The sequence below is a fragment of the Zingiber officinale genome, chromosome 2B (assembly GCF_018446385.1).
Source record: "Zingiber officinale cultivar Zhangliang chromosome 2B, Zo_v1.1, whole genome shotgun sequence".
NCBI lineage: Eukaryota > Viridiplantae > Streptophyta > Magnoliopsida > Zingiberales > Zingiberaceae > Zingiber > Zingiber officinale.
This window is the reverse complement of record NC_055989.1, coordinates 41,294,576-41,317,532: the sequence shown is the minus strand read 5'-3', so window position 1 is coordinate 41,317,532 and position 22,957 is coordinate 41,294,576. Positions and strand designations below refer to the sequence as shown.

General features: G+C 36.8%; 1 protein-coding gene across 2 annotated transcripts in view; it reads right to left on the bottom strand.

Moving 5' to 3' along the window:
• Positions 1-724: 724 nt before the first annotated feature.
• The window catches only part of LOC122049085 (protein LAX PANICLE 2-like), a 55,161-nt gene continuing 32,928 nt past the window's right edge, over positions 725-22,957 (bottom strand). Inside the window, exon 4 of one of the 2 annotated variants that reach the window (XM_042610557.1) lies at positions 725-954. In XM_042610557.1, coding sequence (XP_042466491.1) covers positions 775-954 — 180 coding nt within the window. In that variant the 3' untranslated portion in view covers positions 725-774. The remainder of the gene's footprint in view (positions 955-22,957) is intronic. The other variant, XM_042610558.1, reaches the window with a different exon arrangement.

Here is a 22,957-nt window from a genome sequence, read left to right as displayed (position 1 = left end):
GTTGAATTTTTCAATCACTATTCCCCCCCCCCCCCCCCCCCCCCCCTCCCTCCTCCCTCCTCCCTCTAGCGCTTTCACGATCCAGCACCTTCCACTATCATATAATTTCAACAACCCATCTACTTGAATAATTGGGTAAAAACAATAAAATTTTATTATAATAGTATGCTATTGTAAATTTTGAAAGAGGAGAATTAAGTTGTTTGAAGCTTCTAATGATGTCAAAATTCATGATATGATGGTGCAAATTCATGGCGATAATGTTGTAGCTAGTTAATTTTTGTTTACTTGATGTTGAGAAGCATGGTTGGCAATGGAGTAGATGACCTTCAAATGAAATTATTAAAGTTTTCATATGTGCGTTTTCAATAAAATTTGTCATTTAATTTGTTTTATCATTTATTAAAATCTTGTTGGGCATCCTTGTAATATAAACACACTTTATGTACTTCTAGAATTGGATGATCAAATAACAACTTTTCATAACACTTAATTTAAGCTATATAAAGAAAAACAATAAATGTTGAACTAGAGTAGCTCTAACAAAAATAATTAATAATGATATTTCTCTTAATTCTATTATTGTATTCTGCTTACTATTTGAGCACTTGTACTTGTTGGTTTTTAGGCATCATATGCGTGGTCAAGGATTTAGTCCATTGATAGTATTGTAGATAGTGTTAACAAAGTTATTGTCCAAATGTTAGGAAATGAAGTGTTGGCGTGGGGATGAAAATTTCTCAATTCACAAGTAAAAATTAGTTAAATATTTAATCACAATATTGATACATGAATTGTTGTTCTTCTTCTATATTGCAATCTCATGACATGGTCAATGCTAGGAAAGTTAGGGAGTATCGATGGAATATTGCCAGGACACCAGATGTTATCACGAACATATTGCAACGTAAAGGAGGGAAGAAGTAGTTGATCTCTGCATGTGATCTCCACCTGCTTCAAGTTGAAATAAATTGAAACTCATATGCCGTATCTTAATATAAGTTGTAACTTTGTAATTCAAATTCACATGGACAAGTTGCAAGGAATGAAGATACTAAAGAAAAGAAAATGTATGACCTTATTTTCCACTCCTAAATTGTGCATCAATCAAGTTATAGTGCCTTGGAAATTAGAAGTGAGTGGCTGGATAATTTCAAATAAAACATATCAATGAAAATATGATTTCATCTATAAATTATGGTAGTGAAAATATTTATTCACACAATAAAAGGAATGCACACAAAATCATTTTTTCCAATGTGGATAGCAAGACAAAAAGCTAACACTAATGGAAAATAGTATGGTGACTTTTAGAGATGAAGTTGTTAGTAATTAGCCCTAAGAGTTAATCATGAGATGATTAGATTTTTTGGATTAATCATTGAGTTAGACTCGAATGAACCCACTCATTGGATTAAGTGTAATCCGAATTAGACTCATTGAGTTAGACTCAAATAGATCCAATTGTTGGATTGAGTCGAATTGCATAGGAATCAATGGGTTAGACTCATTGGGTGAACTTGAGTTCACCAAGGAAGTTGAATGGTCAAAATTCAACCATTGGATTGAATGGTTGATTTTGAGTCATTGGATTAGAAGATGAAAGGGTGGAGACTCTTGGTATTCTATGGGATGGCTATAAATATCATTTGGATGATATTTTTCATAAGATTTTCATCACTTGAGAAGGTGAAAGGTCTCTTTGCTTCTTCTTCTTCCTCCTTTCCTTGCTTGGCCGAACACACCCTTGAAGGTTGCTAGCACAACCTTGTGTATTTTTCTCCATCTTGTTGAGTTTGTGAGACAAACGAAGGCAAGACTTGTTTGTGTGGATACCGTAGAGGCGCGAACGCTTGATCGTGCTGTGATCCAAGCTGTCGGGAGATCGTGAGCACGCTTCAAAGGTATAACTCTATCATGTCTTTAGATCTAACCTAGTATAAGTTTTTGTTTCCCTTCGCATGGATCTTCTGGGGTAATAGGTTTTTCCGCTGCGCGTTTGCGTGTTTAGCAACCTATTACCTTACAGTGGTATCAGAGCCACTTACGAAGGGATATACTAAGTTTTAGAGTTTTATATGTGATATAGAAAAGCATGATAGGCTTATTATGATTTGCAAAATTATGAGTTTCGGCCAAAAATTATTGTTTTGCTGAGAACGAAACATAGTTGGTATGTGACCAACAAGGTCTCGGGCAAAGGTGTTTTGTTCGGAACGAAACATAGTCAGTCTTAAGGGTAGTAGGGTCTTGCGCATGGCAGCAACTCATAAACGAGTATGCAAAAATTAATTTTGTTTCGGGGGCGCTGCCCCCTAACCCTCGCCCGCTAACCGGCTAGCGGAACCACCGTGACATTGCGGCTCATAATTTGTTATTGCAATCATAGTAAATTTATGTAGTAAATATATTGTGAATATATGTGACATGGTGTATGGTTATGGCCCTTGATCCCCTATATAGTTGTGTGTGTTGTTGTAATTCATAATACGGCCTGCGTGTCGTGCCTTCATCCCTTTTATTCCTATTGTAATTTAGACTACACTCAAATGTAACTCGAGTTACTTTAGTTGTTGTAATGTACAAATTAGAAAGAAATTAGTCTACTGGACGATGGATGAAAAGGAAGGAAGGAAGAACAACAACACACAACGACAAAGGGAGCGCTTGGAGAAGCTGCTTTGACCTAAGTGGACTCATCGCTCTTCTCATTGGCTTAAGAAGATCGTAGTTTATGGGGGTCATAACCGTGTCACGTTTTGATTTATGCATATATGTCTAATGTGTGATATGTGATGTATTTGATACATGTTTAGTTTAAAAGATTAGGTCTTTTTAATATATGCCTACCAAAAGTTTAATACTCACTTCTGGCTCGATCAATTATAGTCAAGTTTTGTCAAAGCAAAGTGACTCAATTTATCTTGCTAGAGTGCGACTGGACAATTATGATGTTCGAATATTAAACTTTGGGTAGAACTTAAGTTGTCTCACTTAGATTGAGAATTTAAAGGCATATCCCATAAGATGGAATTCAAATTGTACTAATCTTGGGCGATTAGCCAAAGCTAACTCAAGATGAGCTATAATATGAATTTTATAAGATGGGCAAAACGAACAAATAGCTTTGTTCATCTTGCTATACAAGAGTTGCATTTGATGCAATTGGTATATGATGCCTACCTACATTATACAAGTCTTGGGCGATTAGCCAAAGCTAACTCAAGATGAGTATAATAAGGATCTTGTCCCACATGAATGTCATTGCGATTGGATTTGGAGCTAGTAGTGTGGGTAAAACCACAACCATGACTCGCTCCTACCAAGCTTTACAATTCAATGGGAGCATCATTTAATTAAAGGCATAATTAAATGATCGATATATGATACTAAGTTCTGTATTATGTTGTTGTAGATAACCATGTCGTCAAACACGTCAAACACTCTCTCTCTCTGCGATCTATCCTTGATAAAGACAAGCTCAATGGAGCTAACTTCCTGGACTGGTACAGAAACTTTAGAATAGTTCTCAAGCAAGAACGAAAACTGTACGTCCTAGAGCAGCTCATTCCTGAGGCACCCCCAGCTACTGCTACTAGAGCTGATAGGGATGCTTACAAGAAGCATCAAGATGATGCATTAGATGTGTCATGCCTTATGCTCGTCACCATGAACTCTGAGATTCAGAAGCAACATGAGAACATGGATGCTTATGATATGGTTGAACACCTTAGACAACTATATCAAGGACAAGCAAGGCATGAGAGATTTGAGATCTCTAAAGCACTGTTTCAATGCAGAATGCAAGAAGGAAGTCCCGTAGGAACTCAAAATGATTGGGTATGTAGAAAACCTACAGCGGTTGGGATTTCCATTAGGCCAAGAATTGGCCACTGATCTTATCTTGCAGTCTTTGCCCAATAGCTATAGTCAATTTATCATGAACTACAACATGAATGAAATTGACAAACCACTGCCTGAGATGTTGAGCATGTTAAGAACTGTTGAACTAAACCTTAAGATGGCAAAGCCTAGTTTCATTCTAATAGTGTATAATGGAAAAGGCAAGTGGAAGCCTAAAGGTAAGGGTAAGACCCAAGCCAAAGGCAAGGGCAAGGCTCATGCACTGAAACTCAAAGGTGGGGTTGCTAAGGAAGGAACCCGCTTCCACTGTGGTGAGACTGGACACTGGAAGAGGAACTGGAAGAGGAACTGCAAAGTTTACCTAGAGGAACTGAAACGGAAGAGAAGTGAAACTTCTGCCTCAGGTATATATGTTATAGAAGTCAATCTATCTATTTCATGGGTATTAGATACCGGATATGCATCTCACATTTGTACTAATGTGCAGGGGCTGAAAAATAGTAGAGCATTGACAAAGGGCGAAATGGACCTACGAGTAGGCAATGGTGCAAGAGTTGCTGTTGTCGCTGTAGGAACATATTCTTTATCTTTGCCCACTGGGCTTGTTTTAGAACTAGAAGAGTGTTGTTATGTGTCCGCTTTGACAAAGAACATTATCTCAGTTTCTTGTTTGGACAAGAAAGGCTTTTCATTTGTAACAAAGGGCAATTGTTGTTCCGTTTATTTCAATGATATGTTCTATTGTAGTGCACCTCTTATGAATGACATCTATGTTCTAGACTTTGAAAACCCAATCTATAACATAAATACCAAACGGTTCAAATCTAATGATTTGAACCAAACATATCTCTGGCATTGTCGCCTAGGTCACATAAATGAGAGTCGCATATCCCAACTCCATAAGGATGGACTTTTGGACTCATTTGATTTTGAATCATATGAGGCATGCGAATCTTGTCTTCAAGGTAAGATGATAAAGACTCCATTTAGTGGACACGGCGAAAGGGCTAATGATCTGTTAGGACTTATACATACAGATGTATGTGGCCCTTTCAGAATAGCAGCTAGAGAAGGCTATTATTACTTCATTACCTTCACTGATGATTTCAGTAGATACGGCTATGTGTATCTGATGAGACACAAGTCAGAATCCTTTGAAAAGTTCAAAGAATTCAAGAATGAAGTACAAAACCAACTTGGTAAGAGTATTAAGATGCTTCGATCAGATCGAGGTGGGGAATACCTTAGCCAAGAGTTTCATGACCATCTTGTTGAGTGTGGGATCATATCTCTGTTGATGCGGTTAGCATTAACGATTTAACCCAGGTTTTGATGAATGACAAATCAAGTTAAGTTAGTTTGTTGTTGTCTGACACTTTGATCGAGTGTGCAGGAGAAGTCCAGACAGGTCGACGGGCTGACCGGATGTCTGGCACGAAGCCCAGCTAGGTCGACAGGCTGACCGGATAGCTGGCACGAAGTCTAAGCGGGTCGACGGGCTGACCGGACGCTTAGGCATGAAGTCCAGCTAGGTCGACGGGCTGACCGGGTAGTTGGCACGAAGTCCAGACGGGTCGACGGGCTGACCGGACGTCTGTGTTAGCTAGAGCCCTAGAGCCAATCATTTGATGATTATATTTTGGACTTATTGTATCATATTCTATATTAATAAAGGCATTTGGTTTTTGGTTATTATACTTACTTATATTGGTGCCAAATAAACTAAGTATAATAACGTCCTTAAGTAGAAGGTTCTTACCTATATCAATCGGTTAGCTGAACCGATAGTGAGATGATATAGGGATTGCTAGTGATTGCCCTAAACCCTAAACCCTAAACCCTAAACCCTAAACCCTATATAATCATTTTCGAACTGCTAGTGATTGCCCAACGAAAGTACTCACGGAGTACGGGCCTTTGAGTAGGAGTCGTCACAGGCTCCGAACGAAGTAAAAAACACCGTGTTCAGTTTGTCTAAGTTTTTTTATTATTCCGCTGCGCTTAACTCTTATTAACGTTTTTTTCGAATCGATATTCACCCCCCCCCCTCTATCGAACTCTCACGATCCAACAAGTGGTATCAGAGCAGGTACCGCTCTGATTTGGTGCAACCACCAATCAGACAGGGCGTGAAAAGATTTTTTTTCTTTTTTTCTTTATGCTTAATTCTAAGTTGATATTATTATTAATTTGAGAATTTTTTCTCGTTACAATTAAATCTAAATTGGTGCAACACCAACTTAGACACAGCTATTATTTTTTCCCGCACTACTAATCCAAGACCAAGTCTTGGAACATTTTTTTTTCGTTGTTTACTTGTGTGCAGAATGTCTCAACTAGAAGGCTTCAGCACAGTACGCCCTCCCCTATTCAACGGGGATGACTTCTCCTACTGGAAGAAAAGAATGAAAGTGTACCTAAAGACGGATTACGATCAGTGGTTCAGCATTATAAAGGCCTACCGAGCTCCAACCGACAACTCCGGAAATCCACTAGACACAGAACAGTGGACTCCAGACATGAGGAAAAAGGCGTCGACATAAAACAAAGCAATCAATACACTACACTGCGGCCTAACGCGAGAAGAGCTGAACCGGGTCAGACCGCATCAGAATGCTAAAGAATTGTGGGACAAATTGATCGAGCTGCACGAAGGAACGAGCGACGCAAAGGTAACAAAAAGAGATTTATTTTTAAATAAAATATTTAATATAAAAATGCAGGAAGGGGAAACGGCAAGTCAACTGCACGCGAGAATCAAGGACTTCCTCAACGGACTCCACGCGATAGGCCATCAGATGGAAAACAGAGATTTAATAAGGTACGCACTAAATGCCTTTCCTCGTAATAGCTTGTGGGCATCAATCGTAGATGCCTACAAAATTTCGAAAAATCTATCTAAGTTAAAATTAGACGAGCTTTTCTGTGAGTTAGAATTACATGAACAAACTAATGCTGGAGCCAAGAAAGGTATTGCTTTATTTGCAGGACCATCCAAAGAAAAGAAGAGCAAGTCTGAATCTAAAGAGGATTCCGGTCAAGATTCAGAAGACGAAGATTACCTGGTGAACTTGGTAAGAAAAATGTTCACCAAGAGAAAAAAGAGCTTCAGCAAAAAGGACCTTCAAAAGATCAGTCCTCCCACAGAACAAAAGAATGTGACTTGCTTCGGATGCAACAAAAAGGGGCACTACAAGAGCGAATGTCCAAGACTGAAGTTCGACAAACCGAAGTCAACCAAAAAGAAGGCCCTCAAAGCAACGTGGGATGACTTCTCGGACGAATCGGAGGTAGAAGAGCAGAAACACCAGAGTCACCTCGCGCTGATGGCCCGTGAAGCTGAAACGGAAGACGAGTCAGGAGATGAATCGGAAGACGGGTCGGAACCCGAATCAAGCCACGAGTCCATACTCGTTTCCGAAGGCCTAGATGAGGTATATTTTAATTTAAACAAAAAATTCTTTAAAATTATTTCTTGCTTAAATAGTAAGTTAATTAAAATAGAAAATAAAAATAAATCACTCCTTGAGGAAAATCAAGACCTCAAGGAACAAATAAAAAATTCAAATCCAACTCAAGATCTAATACTTGAAGAGAATTCATCATTAAAATCAGAAATTAATAACTTAAAAGAAATACTAGAAAAATTCACTACAAGATCAAAAAATCTAGACTTAATCCTGAACAATCAAAAAGCATGTTATAATAAAACCGGACTTGGATACCAGTCGAACTCAAATAAAACCTTTAAGTCATTAATAACCCAATACAAATCAACTAATTAAGCTTGAGTTCCGAAAGCGTGTTTGACCACGCAAGTAGGAATGAATTAATATTACATACCTAAAGAAAAAATATATTATATAAACTCGAATAAACCAAATCAAAAACCAAAATACAAGTCAAAGAAATCAAAAACTCAACAAAATATAAATTATCACCAAGTTAATTATAATTATAAAAGAAATCGACACAAACCTAAAGCAAAAATTTAAATTAAAGGCCAATAATTCAGGGGGAGGCTCCAGAATAGCTGGTACCTCTAAAACTATCTTACCCGACAGGGTAACCTAAACAAACTAACCCGGCAGGGTAATTAGGATTAGTTAAAAAGAGACCAAGTTTAACTTGAATCATGGTACTGGTGAAGTTTTTGGATGATAGTACGTTAGGGAAGCTTGAGCATCACATGTCTAGAAAGATATGGTTTCGATCTGGTGCATTTGGCCAAGTGGAACTGACCGAAGTTACCCTTAAATGGATCCTAACTAGTTATACCAAGATTTAGTACTAAGCTCTGTGGATATGACTATTCGGAAAACCTCGAAAGGTTGGTTACTTCTAATGACGTCCATGTGACTCACCAAGCTTAGAAGTTTATCCGAAGAATGCATATTTGTAGAGACCAAAGATAAACCTGAATCTAACACAAGTTAAACCAAACTCCATAATTAAAATCCAACCCATCTCACAAAATTATAGGATTCCCTGATTGAAAACTTAAATCGGGTGAGATTACTAAGGATCAAAATTAAATTTCGAATTAAAATTAAATTTCAAATGAATTAAAATTAAATTTCAAATTTCAAATTTCAAATTAAATTTTGAATTAAAACTAAACTTCTTTAAAATTTACTTTAACTTTAAAAATTACTTTAAAAATTATTTTAACTTTAAAAATTATTTTAAAAAATTATTTTAACTTTAAAAATTATTTTAATTTTAAAAATTATTTTAAAAATTATTTTTACTTTAAAAATTATTTTAACTTTAAAAATTACTTTAAAAATTATTTTAACTTTAAAAATTTTAAAATTTATTTTAAAAAATTATTTTAACTTTAAAAATTATTTTAACTTTAAAAAGTATTTTAACTTTAAAAATTATTTTAAAAATTATTTTAACTTTAAAAATTATTTTAACTTTAACTTTAAAAATTATTTTAACTTTAAAAATTATTTTAAAACATTATTTTAACTTTAAAAATTATTTTAAAAAATTATTTTTACTTTAAAAATTATTTTAACTTTAAAAAAAAATTTTAAAAATTATTTTAATATTAAAAATTTTAAAAATGATTTTAAAAAATTATTTTAACTTTAAGAAATTATTTTAAAAAATTAAATTAACTTTAAAAATTATTTTAAAAATTATTTTAACTTTAAAAATTATTTTAACTTTAAAAATTATTTAACTTTAAAAATTATTTTAACTTTAAAAATTATTTAACTTTAAAAATTATTTAACTTTAAAAATTATTTTAACTTTAAAAATTATTTTTAATAAAAAATAATTAACTTTAAAAACTATTTTAAAGATTATTTTTAATTAACTTTAAAAATTATTTTAACTTTAAACTTTCCAATTAACTTTAAAAACTATTTTAAAATTATTAAATTTAATCGATATTAACTTTAAATTAAATTTCAAATTAAATTAAAATTAATTAAAATTAAAATGGTGTTTTAGGATTGAATCAAGTTAATTAAAATTCGAATTAAGTTAATTAAATTAGTTAAGTTAAATTTTGAATTAATCAAACTTCAATTAAAAAAAAAAACCCGGGGCGGGCGCCCCTGGTATTCCCTTCCGGGGTGCCCCTGATGGGATCCGGGCGCCCCGCCCAAAATCAACCCCGGGGGCCCGGAGCTCCCTATAAATAGGGGGCAGCAGGCGCCCCCAACAATTGCCCCACAACCTTTCACTCTTACCAAGGTTCTATCCGAACCTCAGTGTGAGAGTGCTCTAAAATTAAATTTTCTAGCGGTGAAGACGCTGCTGCGACTCAACCGAGGTCATCAGTTCTATATTTTACGATGACTCCTCGGTAAAATTTTTTTCTTAGAATTCTTTTAAATTTGTCTTGATATTTTCATTTAGAATATCTCTTTTATATACAGTAGGAAACGAAAGAATACTGGTGCTGGGCCCTCTAACGCTAGTACTGACCCTAGGTTTCCCACAGATGAACTTAGAGTCAAGTTTGAGTCAACCATTTATATGGCCATTAGGACTAAATGTATAGATAGATCGTTCTTTCTGGTTTCTTGTGCTCCCGTTATGGAGGTTATAAACCACTATAACTTACGGAACCTTGTTGAATGTACTAGTCCGGTAAACATAAGTCTGTGTGCTGAATTTTGTAACAACTTAGTGAAAGTCGACGACCTTACCTATACTACTAGAGCAGCGGGTACTGATATCACGCTATCCCCTACGACGATCCGGGAGTTTTTAGGGTTACGTCCATCCACTTGTTCCTTTTTGTGCTATCCTCCCGGGGATCTACCATTCGGAGATCCCTACTCATATATCACTCTTGATACGATTTATTCGTTTTTTTTTTTTGGGAGAGCGAGATCCCACTGTGACCCAGTTTAGGTCGGTAGAACTTCGAGTCCAGGACTACGCTCTTTATAGGGTCTTAGTCTTCTGCATTTTACCACTGACTACACGGGACATCGCTGTGATGCGCCCATTCTATTCATTTTTACTCTATGCCCTGAGTCATAGGTTAGATATTGACATCAGCCTACATATCTTCTCCACTATTATCTACTCTGCTGGATACGTGACTAATAGTCGAGTCCACATGCCTTTCTGTCACATTCTGACAGCATATATGTCCTCATTGGTCATTGATGTCACTAGAGGAGACATTCGCTATATGAATGAGTTTGATGTCATAGCAGCTAGGAACTTCTCTCTAGCTAGTATCCACATAGATGAGGGTGACGGTACTATGTCTTGGCGGAGGGGGGCACGGCACCAGCACGATCCAGACGCACAGGGGGAGGCCGAGCAGGATGAGTTCATGCTTGCACTATTTCCGGAGGAGGCCGTTCCACCTCCACCACCAGCTCGAGCACCACGTCACGCACCACACACTCTAGCTGACCGCATGACTGGACTAGAGATAGCCATGGCGAGTCTCCAGCAGGAGAACTCTGACTTTCAGCGTGACATGCGGCGAGAGGTCTCCGAGTTACGAGCTGACGGGAGCTGATGACACTACTCCGCTCCTTGGGATCTGGACCACCCCCTTCCTCATCTCAGTAGCTCTAGTTATGACACTTCAGTTATCTGTATCACTTGTAGAATACTTTTTGATCTATCTAGTGCTCTTTCTGATATGGATTGATTATGTTCGATCTTAATAGACTAGGAGTTTCAAATTTCAAAAAATAATTTTCAAAAATGGTTATTCTAAAATTATAGGTTAAAACATATTTCATTTTCAAAACTTTCCTATTTTTAGATTTTTAAATATATTTTCAGCCTTAGACTAGTTCAAAATCCTTAGAAAGCATGTACCCATAGGACTAGTTTTGAGCATCTCACCAAAACTCTAAGCTTACCTTGCTTGTGATTGACGAACATAGAAAGGGGTGAGATGTATAGGCCACTTGCCTAAGACTTAAGATGCTTATTTTTAGTGCATCGATATAAGTCTGGGCGTTAAATACAAAATATACATTAATCAAGTTAAGGTTGAACTTAACTTGACTAACCAAGTGAAAGCTGCTATCTTCTGATAAGTCAGTCAGTAACAAACTGGTTAGACATTTGGGTTAATGTCAGGTTCAGGGGGAGAAATAAAACTACTTCAGTATTTAAAATTGACTTGTTAAACTTATCTTTGAAAATCAAAGTCTAAACTCAACTTGGTTAAAAATGTGCAATTTTTTTATTATTTTTGAAATTTTGATTCTGAAAAAGAATTTTACAAAATTGTTTTGAAAACTCCTTTATTTTTTAAAAAATATATATATATTCTACTTTGAATATTTTTTCTTTTATGTTAGTGATTGAAAAATGTTTTCTTAAATATTTCTTAAACCTATTTTTGAAAACTAACTCTTATAAAACTAAGTTGTTTTGGGTTTTACTTTTTGTTAAAAAATTGATTTTGAAAATTATATCTAACTTAGTTTTGAAAATTGAATTTTTTTCTCTTAATTTTGACAATTTGATTTGAAAGTTTAAAATTTTACAAAAATTAGTTTTAAAAATTGCTTTGTTATTGAAAATTATGGAAATTAGATTTTTTAAAACTTAAGTTTACAGACTAAGCTTCTCAAAATCATTTTCCTTAATTTTGAAAATTGAATCTTTTACAAACTTAGTGTTGAAAAAAAAATTTCAATCAGTTTTGAAAAATAGATCTTTCAAACTTAGTTTTGGATTTTTGATTTTGACAACAAAATAAAAGGAAAAATAGACTTAGTTTTTTTTTCAAAGATTTAAGAAATAAAAGTAAAATAATCTATGTTTTAAACTCCCCCAGATTAACTTGACATTATTTCTTACTTTGTCTGAAGTCTATGTTTATGCTTACTTAATCCATGCTTATTTTTTTATGAATAGGTGGTTAAGTTAGCTAAACCAATTTGAAAATACAAACTAACCTTTAAAACCACATAAATGCATGTTGTTTCTTGCATATGTTTTCACTAACTTAACCAGGTTGTCATTCCATCACAAAGGGGGAGATTGTTGGTGCGGTTAGCACTAACGATTTAACCCAGGTTTTGATGAATGACAAATCAGGTTAAGTTAGTTTGTTGTTGTCTGACACTTTGATCGAGTGTGCAGGAGAAGTCCAGACAGGTCGACGGGCTGACCGGATGTCTGGTACGAAGCCCAGCTAGGTCGACAGGCTGACCGGATAGCTGGCACGAAGTCCAAGCGGGTCGACGGGCTGACCGGACGCTTAGGCATGAAGTCCAGCTAGGTCGACGGGCTGACCGGGTAGTTGGCACGAAGTCCAGACGGGTCGACGGGCTGACCGGACGTCTGTGTTAGCTAGAGCCCTAGAGCCAATCATTTGATGATTATATTTTGGACTTATTGTATCATATTCTATATTAATAAAGGCATTTGGTTTTTGGTTATTATACTTACTTATATTGGTGCCAAATAAACTAAGTATAATAACGTCCTTAAGTAGAAGGTTCTTACCTATATCAATCGGTTAGCTGAACCGATAGTGAGATGATATAGGGAACACTACTCTTAATCATTCCTAATCGAGTATTAACATTCAGGGACAATGTTAATGCAATAAGACTAGCATGTAGGTCAACTCGATGACTTGATCTCACAAGTCATGGATATAGAGATATCAAGTTGACACATGGATATACATTAGAGAATGTATACTGAATGACCCGCCATGAGAAAGTATCATGGATCGTTATATGAGTGTCATATACTTTCTCATGTGACTATTAGTATGACTACTAGTCCTTAGACCTGAAGTCACCATGGTTCCCTACATAAGGAGTTATGTACTTTGGTTTCGTCAAACGTCACCTGTAACTGGGTGGACTATAAAGGCGACTACTGGGTATGTAACAAATTATGCGGAGGGATGTAAGTGATGTAGATGGGATCTATCCCTCCTATATGACGGGAGAGACATCGGTATTCCTGATAGAGTGAGACCACGAAGTGCATGGCCATGCCCAAATGAGTCAATATGAGATATTGAGCTCATTTGATTTAGTGAGTCTACTTGGAGTTCAGGATTTAGATTGATCAGAGGATGACACGGTCTATGCCTTATATTGATCAATCTAGATGTCTAGGATAGAAGGACACTTGTCATATATTGTGAGGAGTCACAATTAATAGTCACAAGGTGATGTTGGATCTCAACATTTCTTGTAATTTGGGTAGCAATGATGTATTGCTAGATGCCGCTCATTGCTTATGTTTTTAAAGGAGTTTAGAAACATTGCCAACATTACAAGAACCTATTGGGTCACACAAAAAGAACAAGTGGATGGAGATTAGGTTCATATGATGAACCAATTGGATTCGGATTGATTTAAATTGGACTTATTGAGTTAGACTCAATTAGATTCAATTGTTGAATGAGTCTAATTTAAATTTGATTCATTAAGTCAATTTATATTAATGAATTGAGATTCATTAGATTGAAATTGGCTTGAATCAAAGAATGAATTCAACTCAACATGGAAGAGATTTGGTCAATTTTGACTTGACCAAAATGGGAAGTTGAAACATCAAGTTTGACTTGATGAATTGCCACTTCATGGAGGATGACTCATCCTACATGGCAGCCACATCATCTCCTAGTTGTCAAGGAGGTTACAATCCTCCATTTAATGTGGCCGGCCACATTAAATGAGGGGGTTACCCATGTGTGGCCGGCCACATAATGAAAGGAGGTTTCATTTTTTGTGGCAATTGATTAGGTGGTAATTATTCCATCTTCTTCCTAGCTTCTTCCTCCTCCTTTGCTGTGGTTGCCGTGAGCTTTCATGGAGGGAGAAGGTGTATGAGTTGTGTTCCAAGAAAAGGGTGAAGTGAAGGTCACAAAGGAGGGTACCTAGAGGATTATGTGAGATCCCTTTTCTTTCTCTCCTTTCTCCCCTTTTTAAATCCTACCCGAGAGCCCTAGAGAGTGCTAGCACACTTGGGTGCTCTCTTCTCCATCCTTGAGTGTTAGAGAACACCTCTTGTTCGTGTGGATATCACTAGAGAGTTGTCTACGTTGACAACTTTGAGATCCGGCGTACCGTTGGACGAGCGGGATTTGCGAGGGCACGCTTCGAAGGTAAAATGTTTTTCCTTTGTAGATCTACTGTAGATCGTAGTTTAAAACTCGTACTCATGTTTTCGGAAAGTTTTCTTAGCACGAGATCCAATGGCTAGGGTGATTCGGGGTTTTCGCGACGCGAAAACACGGTTTTCGTGGCCCGAAAAATCCAACAGTGGTATCAGAGCCACGTGCGAAGCGAGTACGAGTTTGGATTCGTATTTTTATGAAAAATATGCATACTGTAACATTCTGTGAATTTCCTAATTTTTATGATTTTATGGGTATTTTTCTCGTAGAAGCGAAGCACAAGTGTTTTTACACTTGTAGGCTTCGACTACCGAGAAGAATTTTCCGAAACGGCAATGTTTCGACCCAAATCGTTTTGGGACAGCGGACTTAGGTGCTATAGGATCGCTTAGGAGCAACTCATGATGGTTAGATCGCAGGTAGGGGTACTGCCCCTAACCCCGCAAGGGGATTTGCTCCGCGATTGTGCCCGAAATCGCTAATCGGGACCGCCGAGAAAATTTTACTCATAAAATCTGTAAAATTATGAAAAATTATAGAAAATTATGAAAAGTATATAATTTTGAATTATATATTAATTTTGTGATAGTCATGGCCCAAAGACCCAATTTGATTAGACAATTTGTGTTGTAATTCATAATACGGCCTGCGCGCCGTGATGTGATGTGCGTGTTGTATTTTATTTTATTTTTGGTTTATTTTTTGCGACCGGCGCGTCGTGCCTTTCTTTTATTCTGGTTGTAAATTAGATTTAGACTCGAATGTAACTCGAGTTTCAAAATTGTAATGTACAAAATTGGAGCTGTGGAAGGTCCACTCGAGACGGAGTTACGAGGAAGGCGCGAGCAACACAAGGTGGTCAAAAGGAAGGCGCTTGAGAAGTTGACCTTAGGTTGACCATCTGATCTTCTCATTGGCTTGAGAAGATCGTAGTAGGGCCATGACTAATCACAAAACTTAGTTAATTACTTGTGTATATGATGCATGTTTAATTAAGTAATTAATTAGTGCCTAGCGATTAAGATTAGATCTAAATCGTGCACAAGATGCACCCTTACGATTAGATTAGATTTACATCGTGTACAAGATGCACTCTATCGATTAGATTAGATCTATTTCATGTATATGATACAACATCATTTAGATTAGATCTAAATCACGACAACTCAAAATGCCTACCATGCCGTGATACCTACCACTACCTTGATCGCATGATGTTGTTGAATCTGCCAAAGCAGAGCAACACATACTATCTTGGTAGGGTACGGAGGGACAATCTTGGTCCCGCCTATCAACGCATGGGCGAGTACAAACTCAATTAGATTGAGTATTCCTAGTTAACTCGGTTGGATCGAGTATAACTATAGGCATTCTTCCAACGGTTGGAAAGATAGTTCAAAATCACATTTATATTAACTCTCGGGCGTATTAGCCAAAGCTAACTCGAGTTTTAATATCAATGCGGATCTTGATCCTATAAACAAGAGTTGCATAGAGATGTAATCGGTAATCGTTACCTACCAATCATACTAAGTCTTGGGCGTATTAGCCAAAGCTAACTCAAGGGTTAGTATGATGTGGATCTTGTCCCACATGAATTATAGAATTCAGTGGGAGCATCATTTAGTTAAAGGCCTAATTAAATGATTAAGAATATGATACTTATTTCTGCATTTATTTCTATTGTAGAATTTCCATGACGTCAAATACGAACACTTTCTCTCTGCGATCTATCCTTAAGAAGGACAAGCTCAACGGAGCAAATTTCCTGGACTGGTACAGGAATCTGAGAATAGTTCGCACCCAAGAATGTAAACTGTACGTTCTGGAGCAGCCCATTCCGGAGGCTCCTCCTGCCACTACCACGCGAGCAGACGGAGATGCTTACAAAAAGCATCAAGATGACGCATTAGATGTGTCCTGTCTTATGCTCGCGACCATGAACTCTGAGCTTCAGAAGCAACATGAGTTGATGAGCGCTTACGATATGGTTAAACATCTTTGTCACCTATATCAAGGACAAGCAAGGCACTGGAAGAGGAACTCCAAAGAATACCTGGAAGATCTTAAGAAGAAAAGAAATAAGATTTCTACTTCAGGTATACATGTTATAGAAATACAGATTTTATCTTTTTACTGTAATCAATTGAAAGTGTTTTCAATCGACTAGAAGTGGGTAAAATATATCAATTGGGGCTCACTTATAAAATATCTCAGAGAGATTTGAGTTTTGAAAGGATGCATAAAGACATCTTTAAAATGACTATAATCTTAATCTAATTATAATAAGGTTGAAGGCTCAACTCAAGCTACATTTCATTTTTTTTAAGAGAATGTATTCTAATTACAAATCATCCCAAGTGATATTTCAACTCAAGCTACATTTCATTTTTTTCCCCTATTACCAATTGTTGAGGGTTTGGTTGTAATAGAACCTTTCTTAGGGTGACTTACTATACGAGTCATTGGTCTTGGATTAATACTATCGTCCTTCAGATAAATAGATCATAAAAGCAGGGTCTTTGAGCCACATTAAATGATTGGTTTAGCATTTTTTTTTTGTCTTTCATACATTTACATTACATATTCTTGAGATGAACAATGCAGTACTTAAGCACTCATGCATCTAATCATTTCATCATTTATATTTATGAGAGAAAAATTAAATTAGGTGAATTGACTATAAGTCAAGCCATCAGTGATTCTACAATGATCCTACAAGTGGAATTAAGTAAGTCTTTAATTACATTTGAATTAGCATTCAGCATAGATGGTTATGCAAGAGGGCAAACACAAAAGAAGGCCACCATTCTTCAACAAAGTAAATTTTGGATATCAAAAACAAAGAATGAAATACTACTTGACAGTGAACATTAAAATTTGAATGTTTTAAAAAGAGTACTTTAAGGTGCCACTTGATAATAATGATGAAGAAATCAACAAAATTGGTGAAATGGAGAGGTGAAAAAGAAATCTCAAGCAAGTGCAAAAGAAATCATCAAACTCTAATACGGTGTACCAAAGGAATAATCAATCAAAGCGGGGAGATTCTAGAATGAAAAGGAGTTGTAAGAGAAAATTATAGAATTGCATGAAGGAAATCAAGAATTATTGATTGCTAAAGCATGATATTCTCATGAGATAACTACAAAGCTTAAACATGAAAAATGGGCGTGCAATCAATCAAACACATGGGAGATTCAAGGAAATCCAACACTACCCAATTTCACTTGGAGAGTAAGTAATAAATAGTGAGTTAGTTTGATTCACCACGAAGAAACTTCCACACACACACACTACTTTAGATAATGGTGATGTCTACAAGGTATCGTGAGATCTCAAATCACACGAAAAAGCGAATTGAATTGTCAAGGAGAACAACAAAAAGGGTGTAGCATTTGTAGCTCATCAAGAGGAAATGGTGAGAAGTTCATCATTGTCATATCCTGAAAGCGCTGAAGAAGAGCAAGTTGCACTTTTAGTAACGAGGACTTGAGGAAAAATAAAAAGAAAATTGAGCACAAATGACATTAGGAAGATCCTCAATGCCAAAAAGGAGAATAGAATGATAGTTAAGTGTTTTGATTGTGATGAATAAGGCACTTGAAATGTGATTGCTCAAAATTATAAAAATAAAATAAAAAAAAAAGTGAAGGAGTAGAAGAAGCAATATGCCCCAGGGACTACTTTTGACAGCGCACCTTCAACTTCCAAAGAAGAACAAGAGACAAGGCTCAAAAGCAACTACCTTGCACTAATGGCGATAGATGGAGTCTACACCATTAGCAAAGAGGACTATAGCAACAATGAAGAGGGAGCTTTGTACAAAAGTTATGATGAGGTCAACTCTCCCTTAGTTGATGAATTATTTGATATGGTAGCTAGTTTATCAAATTCTTTGTAACAGGGTAAGGCCATAAAATAAGAATTGCAAGAAATAATTAAAAGCCCTAAAACCACAAATCAGCTCCCTATCACCACCTCTTGATGAATCACATATGTAAGAAAAATCTCAGGTAAAGGAACTTGAGAACCAAAATTTTTTTTAAAAAAAAACCCTTGTAGATGGCCTGACAACAATAGTCATAGGAAAATTCTCATGTGAGTCCAAGTATTTAGATATGAACATTAAAAGTAAAATAGTAAAGTTTAGTATGACTAGCCTAGGACATGAATCAAGGCAAATGAAAAGGTCTATTCTTCTCTTCTTCTATTATAATTGGGGGTGGAACAATCCAAAATTAAAATCAATTTATATGGGCCATATATGAATGCAATCAAAAAGATCAATAAATTTCTTAGAAAATGAATAACTAAGAAATACTTAGTCAATCAAGTTGGACACAATTGTATTGGATTCCGAGTATATAGCTTCACTCCAAATTACTTTAAATGGACCAACAAGTGGGGAAGAATGGTGAGTTCATCCCTATTGAGTTGTATTAGTGCAGTCATGTCCCAGATGGCAAGTTTTGATGTTTGACGAGTATTTAAGTTTAGGTAAATCAGTTGGATCTTACTTGTGTGACAAGTGTTCAGAAAAAGTCCAAGGAGGTCGAGAGCTAGATTCTTATTAAGGAGAAATCCTTGTAGATCAGACTACTAGATGCAAGGCACATAAGTCCAAGGAGGTCAAGGGAGGATTGGATTCTTAGAAAGGAGAAGTCCTTACAGATTGGACAATATAGATGCAAGGCATGGAAGTCTAAGGAGACTGAGGGCCAAATTCTTCACAAAAGGAGCCTGAATAGATTGGAGATCAGATGCAATGGTGGATGAAGATTCTGAGATGAGGGAGCTCTAAGCACAAAAATCTAGGGAACAGGATATTTATCTAGCATGAGGTACTCATGGGTCGAGGGTAGTGGACTTAGGTATATTTTAGCCATTAGGATGGCTGAAAATAGTGTATTAGTCGTTTAGTAAATTCTACCAATCCATTGATACATTACAGATGGGGAAAGGTTTTGAGATTGAAGGATTAAAGTGTGCAAACATTGACTTAGGGTTTATCATTCAACTGCTAGTTTTCAACAGTTCAACTACTAGACTAAACTCTAAATTTGGGATTTGCATAGAAACCTAAACCTCAAACAGAAACATTCGGATAGCATGGATAGAAGTCGACTACTATGTTCTAGCAATCGATTGCAAATCTATTTCAGACGAACAAAATGCTCCTAATATAACTGGCCAATTCAAATGATGACTAGCAATAGATTGCTAGACCATAGCAATAGATTGCTAGAATCTAACAATCGATTGGTAGCTTATTTTCGACGAACAGAATGTTATCAACTCAACTGATTAGTTCGACTGAAGTTCGCCAATCAATTAGTGATCTCTAACAATCGATTGATATTCAAAAAAATAAGATATTATCAACTATAGATCCAGAGTCATTGACTATTTTAATGGTTATATCAACAGTTAAATCTCCATAATAGTCGATTTAGGATGATAGCAATCGATTGGTGATTGTAGAAAGGTGTGGAAAGCAACCAAATTGAAGCATGTTTAAAAGGGCATTTTGTTGTCTTCTTCAATACATCTAAGCTACAATTCTCCTGCTCAATTGAAGTTCAAAGGCTTTCATTCTCAGCAATCTTCAATCAAAAAAGAGGAAGAGCTCTTGTGTGAAAAGTGTAACTCATCTTGTCTCTTCTCTCTAGTTGCTTTCATTGTGTTGAAAATTATAATATTATTTAAGAGGTGTCTCTGCCTCCAAATTTGATCCAAGAAAGAGGAAAACTGTTGGTGCGGGAAGCATCCGACGATCAAACCTAAGTTTTGATAATGGCAAAGAGATTCAAAGTTAAGATTCCTTGTTATCTAATGTGCTTAAATGAGATTACAGGAAAGTCCTAACTGCAGCTAGGCAGGTGAAAAATCCTAGGGAGTGGTAACCGTCCTAGGGGGTGGTAACCCTAGGTCCTAAGGGGTGGTAACCCTAGGTGGAGGAAAACCCTAGGGCGCGGTAACCCTAGGTCCTAGGGGGTGGTAACCCTAGGTGGAGAAAAACCCTAGGGGGCGGTAACCCTAGGTCCTAGGGGGTGGTAACCCTAGGTAGAAAGTCCAGTCAGTCTGGAGGATCTGACTGGCACCAGGTAATCTCTCATGAGGAGAGTAGGTGAGGACGCGTTCCCCGTAGAGGGAACAGTAAGCGTCGGGTCGACCTAGGGTTTCCGGTTGGAAATCTGAAGTCAGACCCGGACAATCCAGAGACTGTCAATTACTGGTCTTACTATATTTTATGTGTGCTAACATTGTCTTGCAGTGTATACTGTTGTTTTGGGACTAACGCATCTTGCAGGTAAAAAAAACCAACCATAAGCCTCGGATGAACAGTGTCCGAGGCGCCTCCATGGAGCTTGGAGGCGCCTCGGGTGCAAAGTAGGAGCCGGTTGCGATCGAGAGTTGGAGGTGCCTCGGACATAGCTGGAGGCTCCTTGGATCAGGGATTGGAGGCGCCTTGGACGGCCATGGAGGCGCCTTCAAGCTGATAAGGTGCGACGAGTTCAGCAGTGATCCACGCGGCTAACTCGGAGGCCTGGAGGCGCCTTGGATGGTGTTGGAGGCGCCTCCAACACTGTATAAAAGAGGAGTTCGAGCAACTCCTTGAACAATCAATCCTCTAGAGCTCTTTCTCCTGTGTGTTGCTAACAAGACGATCCGACTAAGCTACAGCAAGACCCCGACGACTCGAAGCTTCAAGATAGTGATTTTCATCGTCGATATAATTTGTATTCCAGTTTTAATATTGTATTTCAAAGTTGTACTCTCATTTATGATATTATAGTTGTTGCCCACCTAAAGCGATCAATGATCGCGGGCCTTGGAGTAGGAGTCGCCACAGGCTCCGAACCAAGTAAATCACTTGTGTTCACATGTTGATTGTTTTATTTCCACTGCGTTACTTGCATTCTTTACGAAACCGAAATGAGTGAAAGCCGCGAGCGCTATTCACCCCCCCCCCCCCTCTAGCGCTTTCGATCCAACAAAAACTACTAGTGGTGTTAGTTGTTAGCACTAAGTCTTAGACGTAGTCGCCTTGGGAAGCTGCAAACCAAGTAAAACCTGGCATATTAGCATTTAGGTCTTGTTTAGTTGTGATTATTTCAAGTATTCTGTTGTGCAATATCATCAAATTGATCAGAGTTATTCACCACCCCCCTCTAGGATGCTCAGATCCTAACAAGTGGTATTAGAGAAAGGTTTATCCAGAGGATTAACAACCAAAAGAGCAAGTAGAATGGCGATGCAAGAGTGCTACAACACTACACGTCCTCCATTCTTTGACAGAAATAGCATTCCTTACTAGAGGAGTCGTATGGAGTACTATTTGATGTCCAACATTGGCATGTGATTGGTGGTGACTGAGGGACTAGCACTTCCTATTATAGATGATGGCAAAGTTCTAGAATCTAGAAGATGGACAACTAAACAGAGAAAGAAGGTGTATCTAATGTAAAGATAATGGTAACTCTTTAGTGTGAACTTGCTACAGAACAACTCAAAAAAGTAAGTCCATTCTGAAGTGCTATGGAGCTATGGGAGAAACTAATTGAACTTAATGAAGGAATGAAAGAATCAAGAATTGCCAAAAGGGATCTCTTCATAAACCAAATGTAGAATTTTGCTATGAAGAAAGCAGAAAAGGTAAGTCAACTTCATGAGAAGTTCAAGGAACTCCTCGATTATCTCCATTCATTTGGAGAAAGTGTGAAGAATCATGATCTCATCAAGTGTGCTTTAAAATCTTTCCCAAGAAACTCTTTATGGTAATCAATGGATGATGCCTATAAGGTTACAATGGATTTATCTATTGTTAAGTTAGATGAACTCTTTTGCGAATTAGAATTGCATGAATAAGCTAATTCAATCCATAATGAGAAAGGTAGGGCTTTTTTTGTAGGTGAGAAAAGCATAAAAAAGTAGAGAAAAGAAAAAGGAAAAGAAGGAAGAGTCCATATCTGATAAGGAAAAGGGAAAGGGAGTCATAGTGAAAAGTAGCTATCATCGAGAAAAATGACAAACTTTGTTCAAAAAATGATGAGACACTCTCAAAAGTACAACAAGAATGATGTAAAGAGAATCTTCAGTGAAAACAAAAGGAGGGGTAAGTCTCTGGTAAGATCAAAATCTTATGTAGTTTGTTACGAGTAGCAAGAGGATAAGCTAAAGAAGAATAAGGTTTTGAAGGCTATATGGGATGATTCATCTTTTAAGCTTATCAGAAGAAGATGAATACAAAAAAGAAAAGCCATTTGATATTTATGGTGTTGAACAACATTGAAAGCAGTGCGGGTGAAGAGGAAAGCCATGAAGAAGATGTAGTGTCTTCAAGTGAGTCATTATCTAATAATGACGAGGTAATTTATCCAAAATTAGATAAATTATATTCTGACTTTGCATGCTTAACAAATGTTTTATCAAAATCAAAAGGTAGAGTTAAATCTTTACAATCTGAATTAAAATTATATAAAAATTAAAATG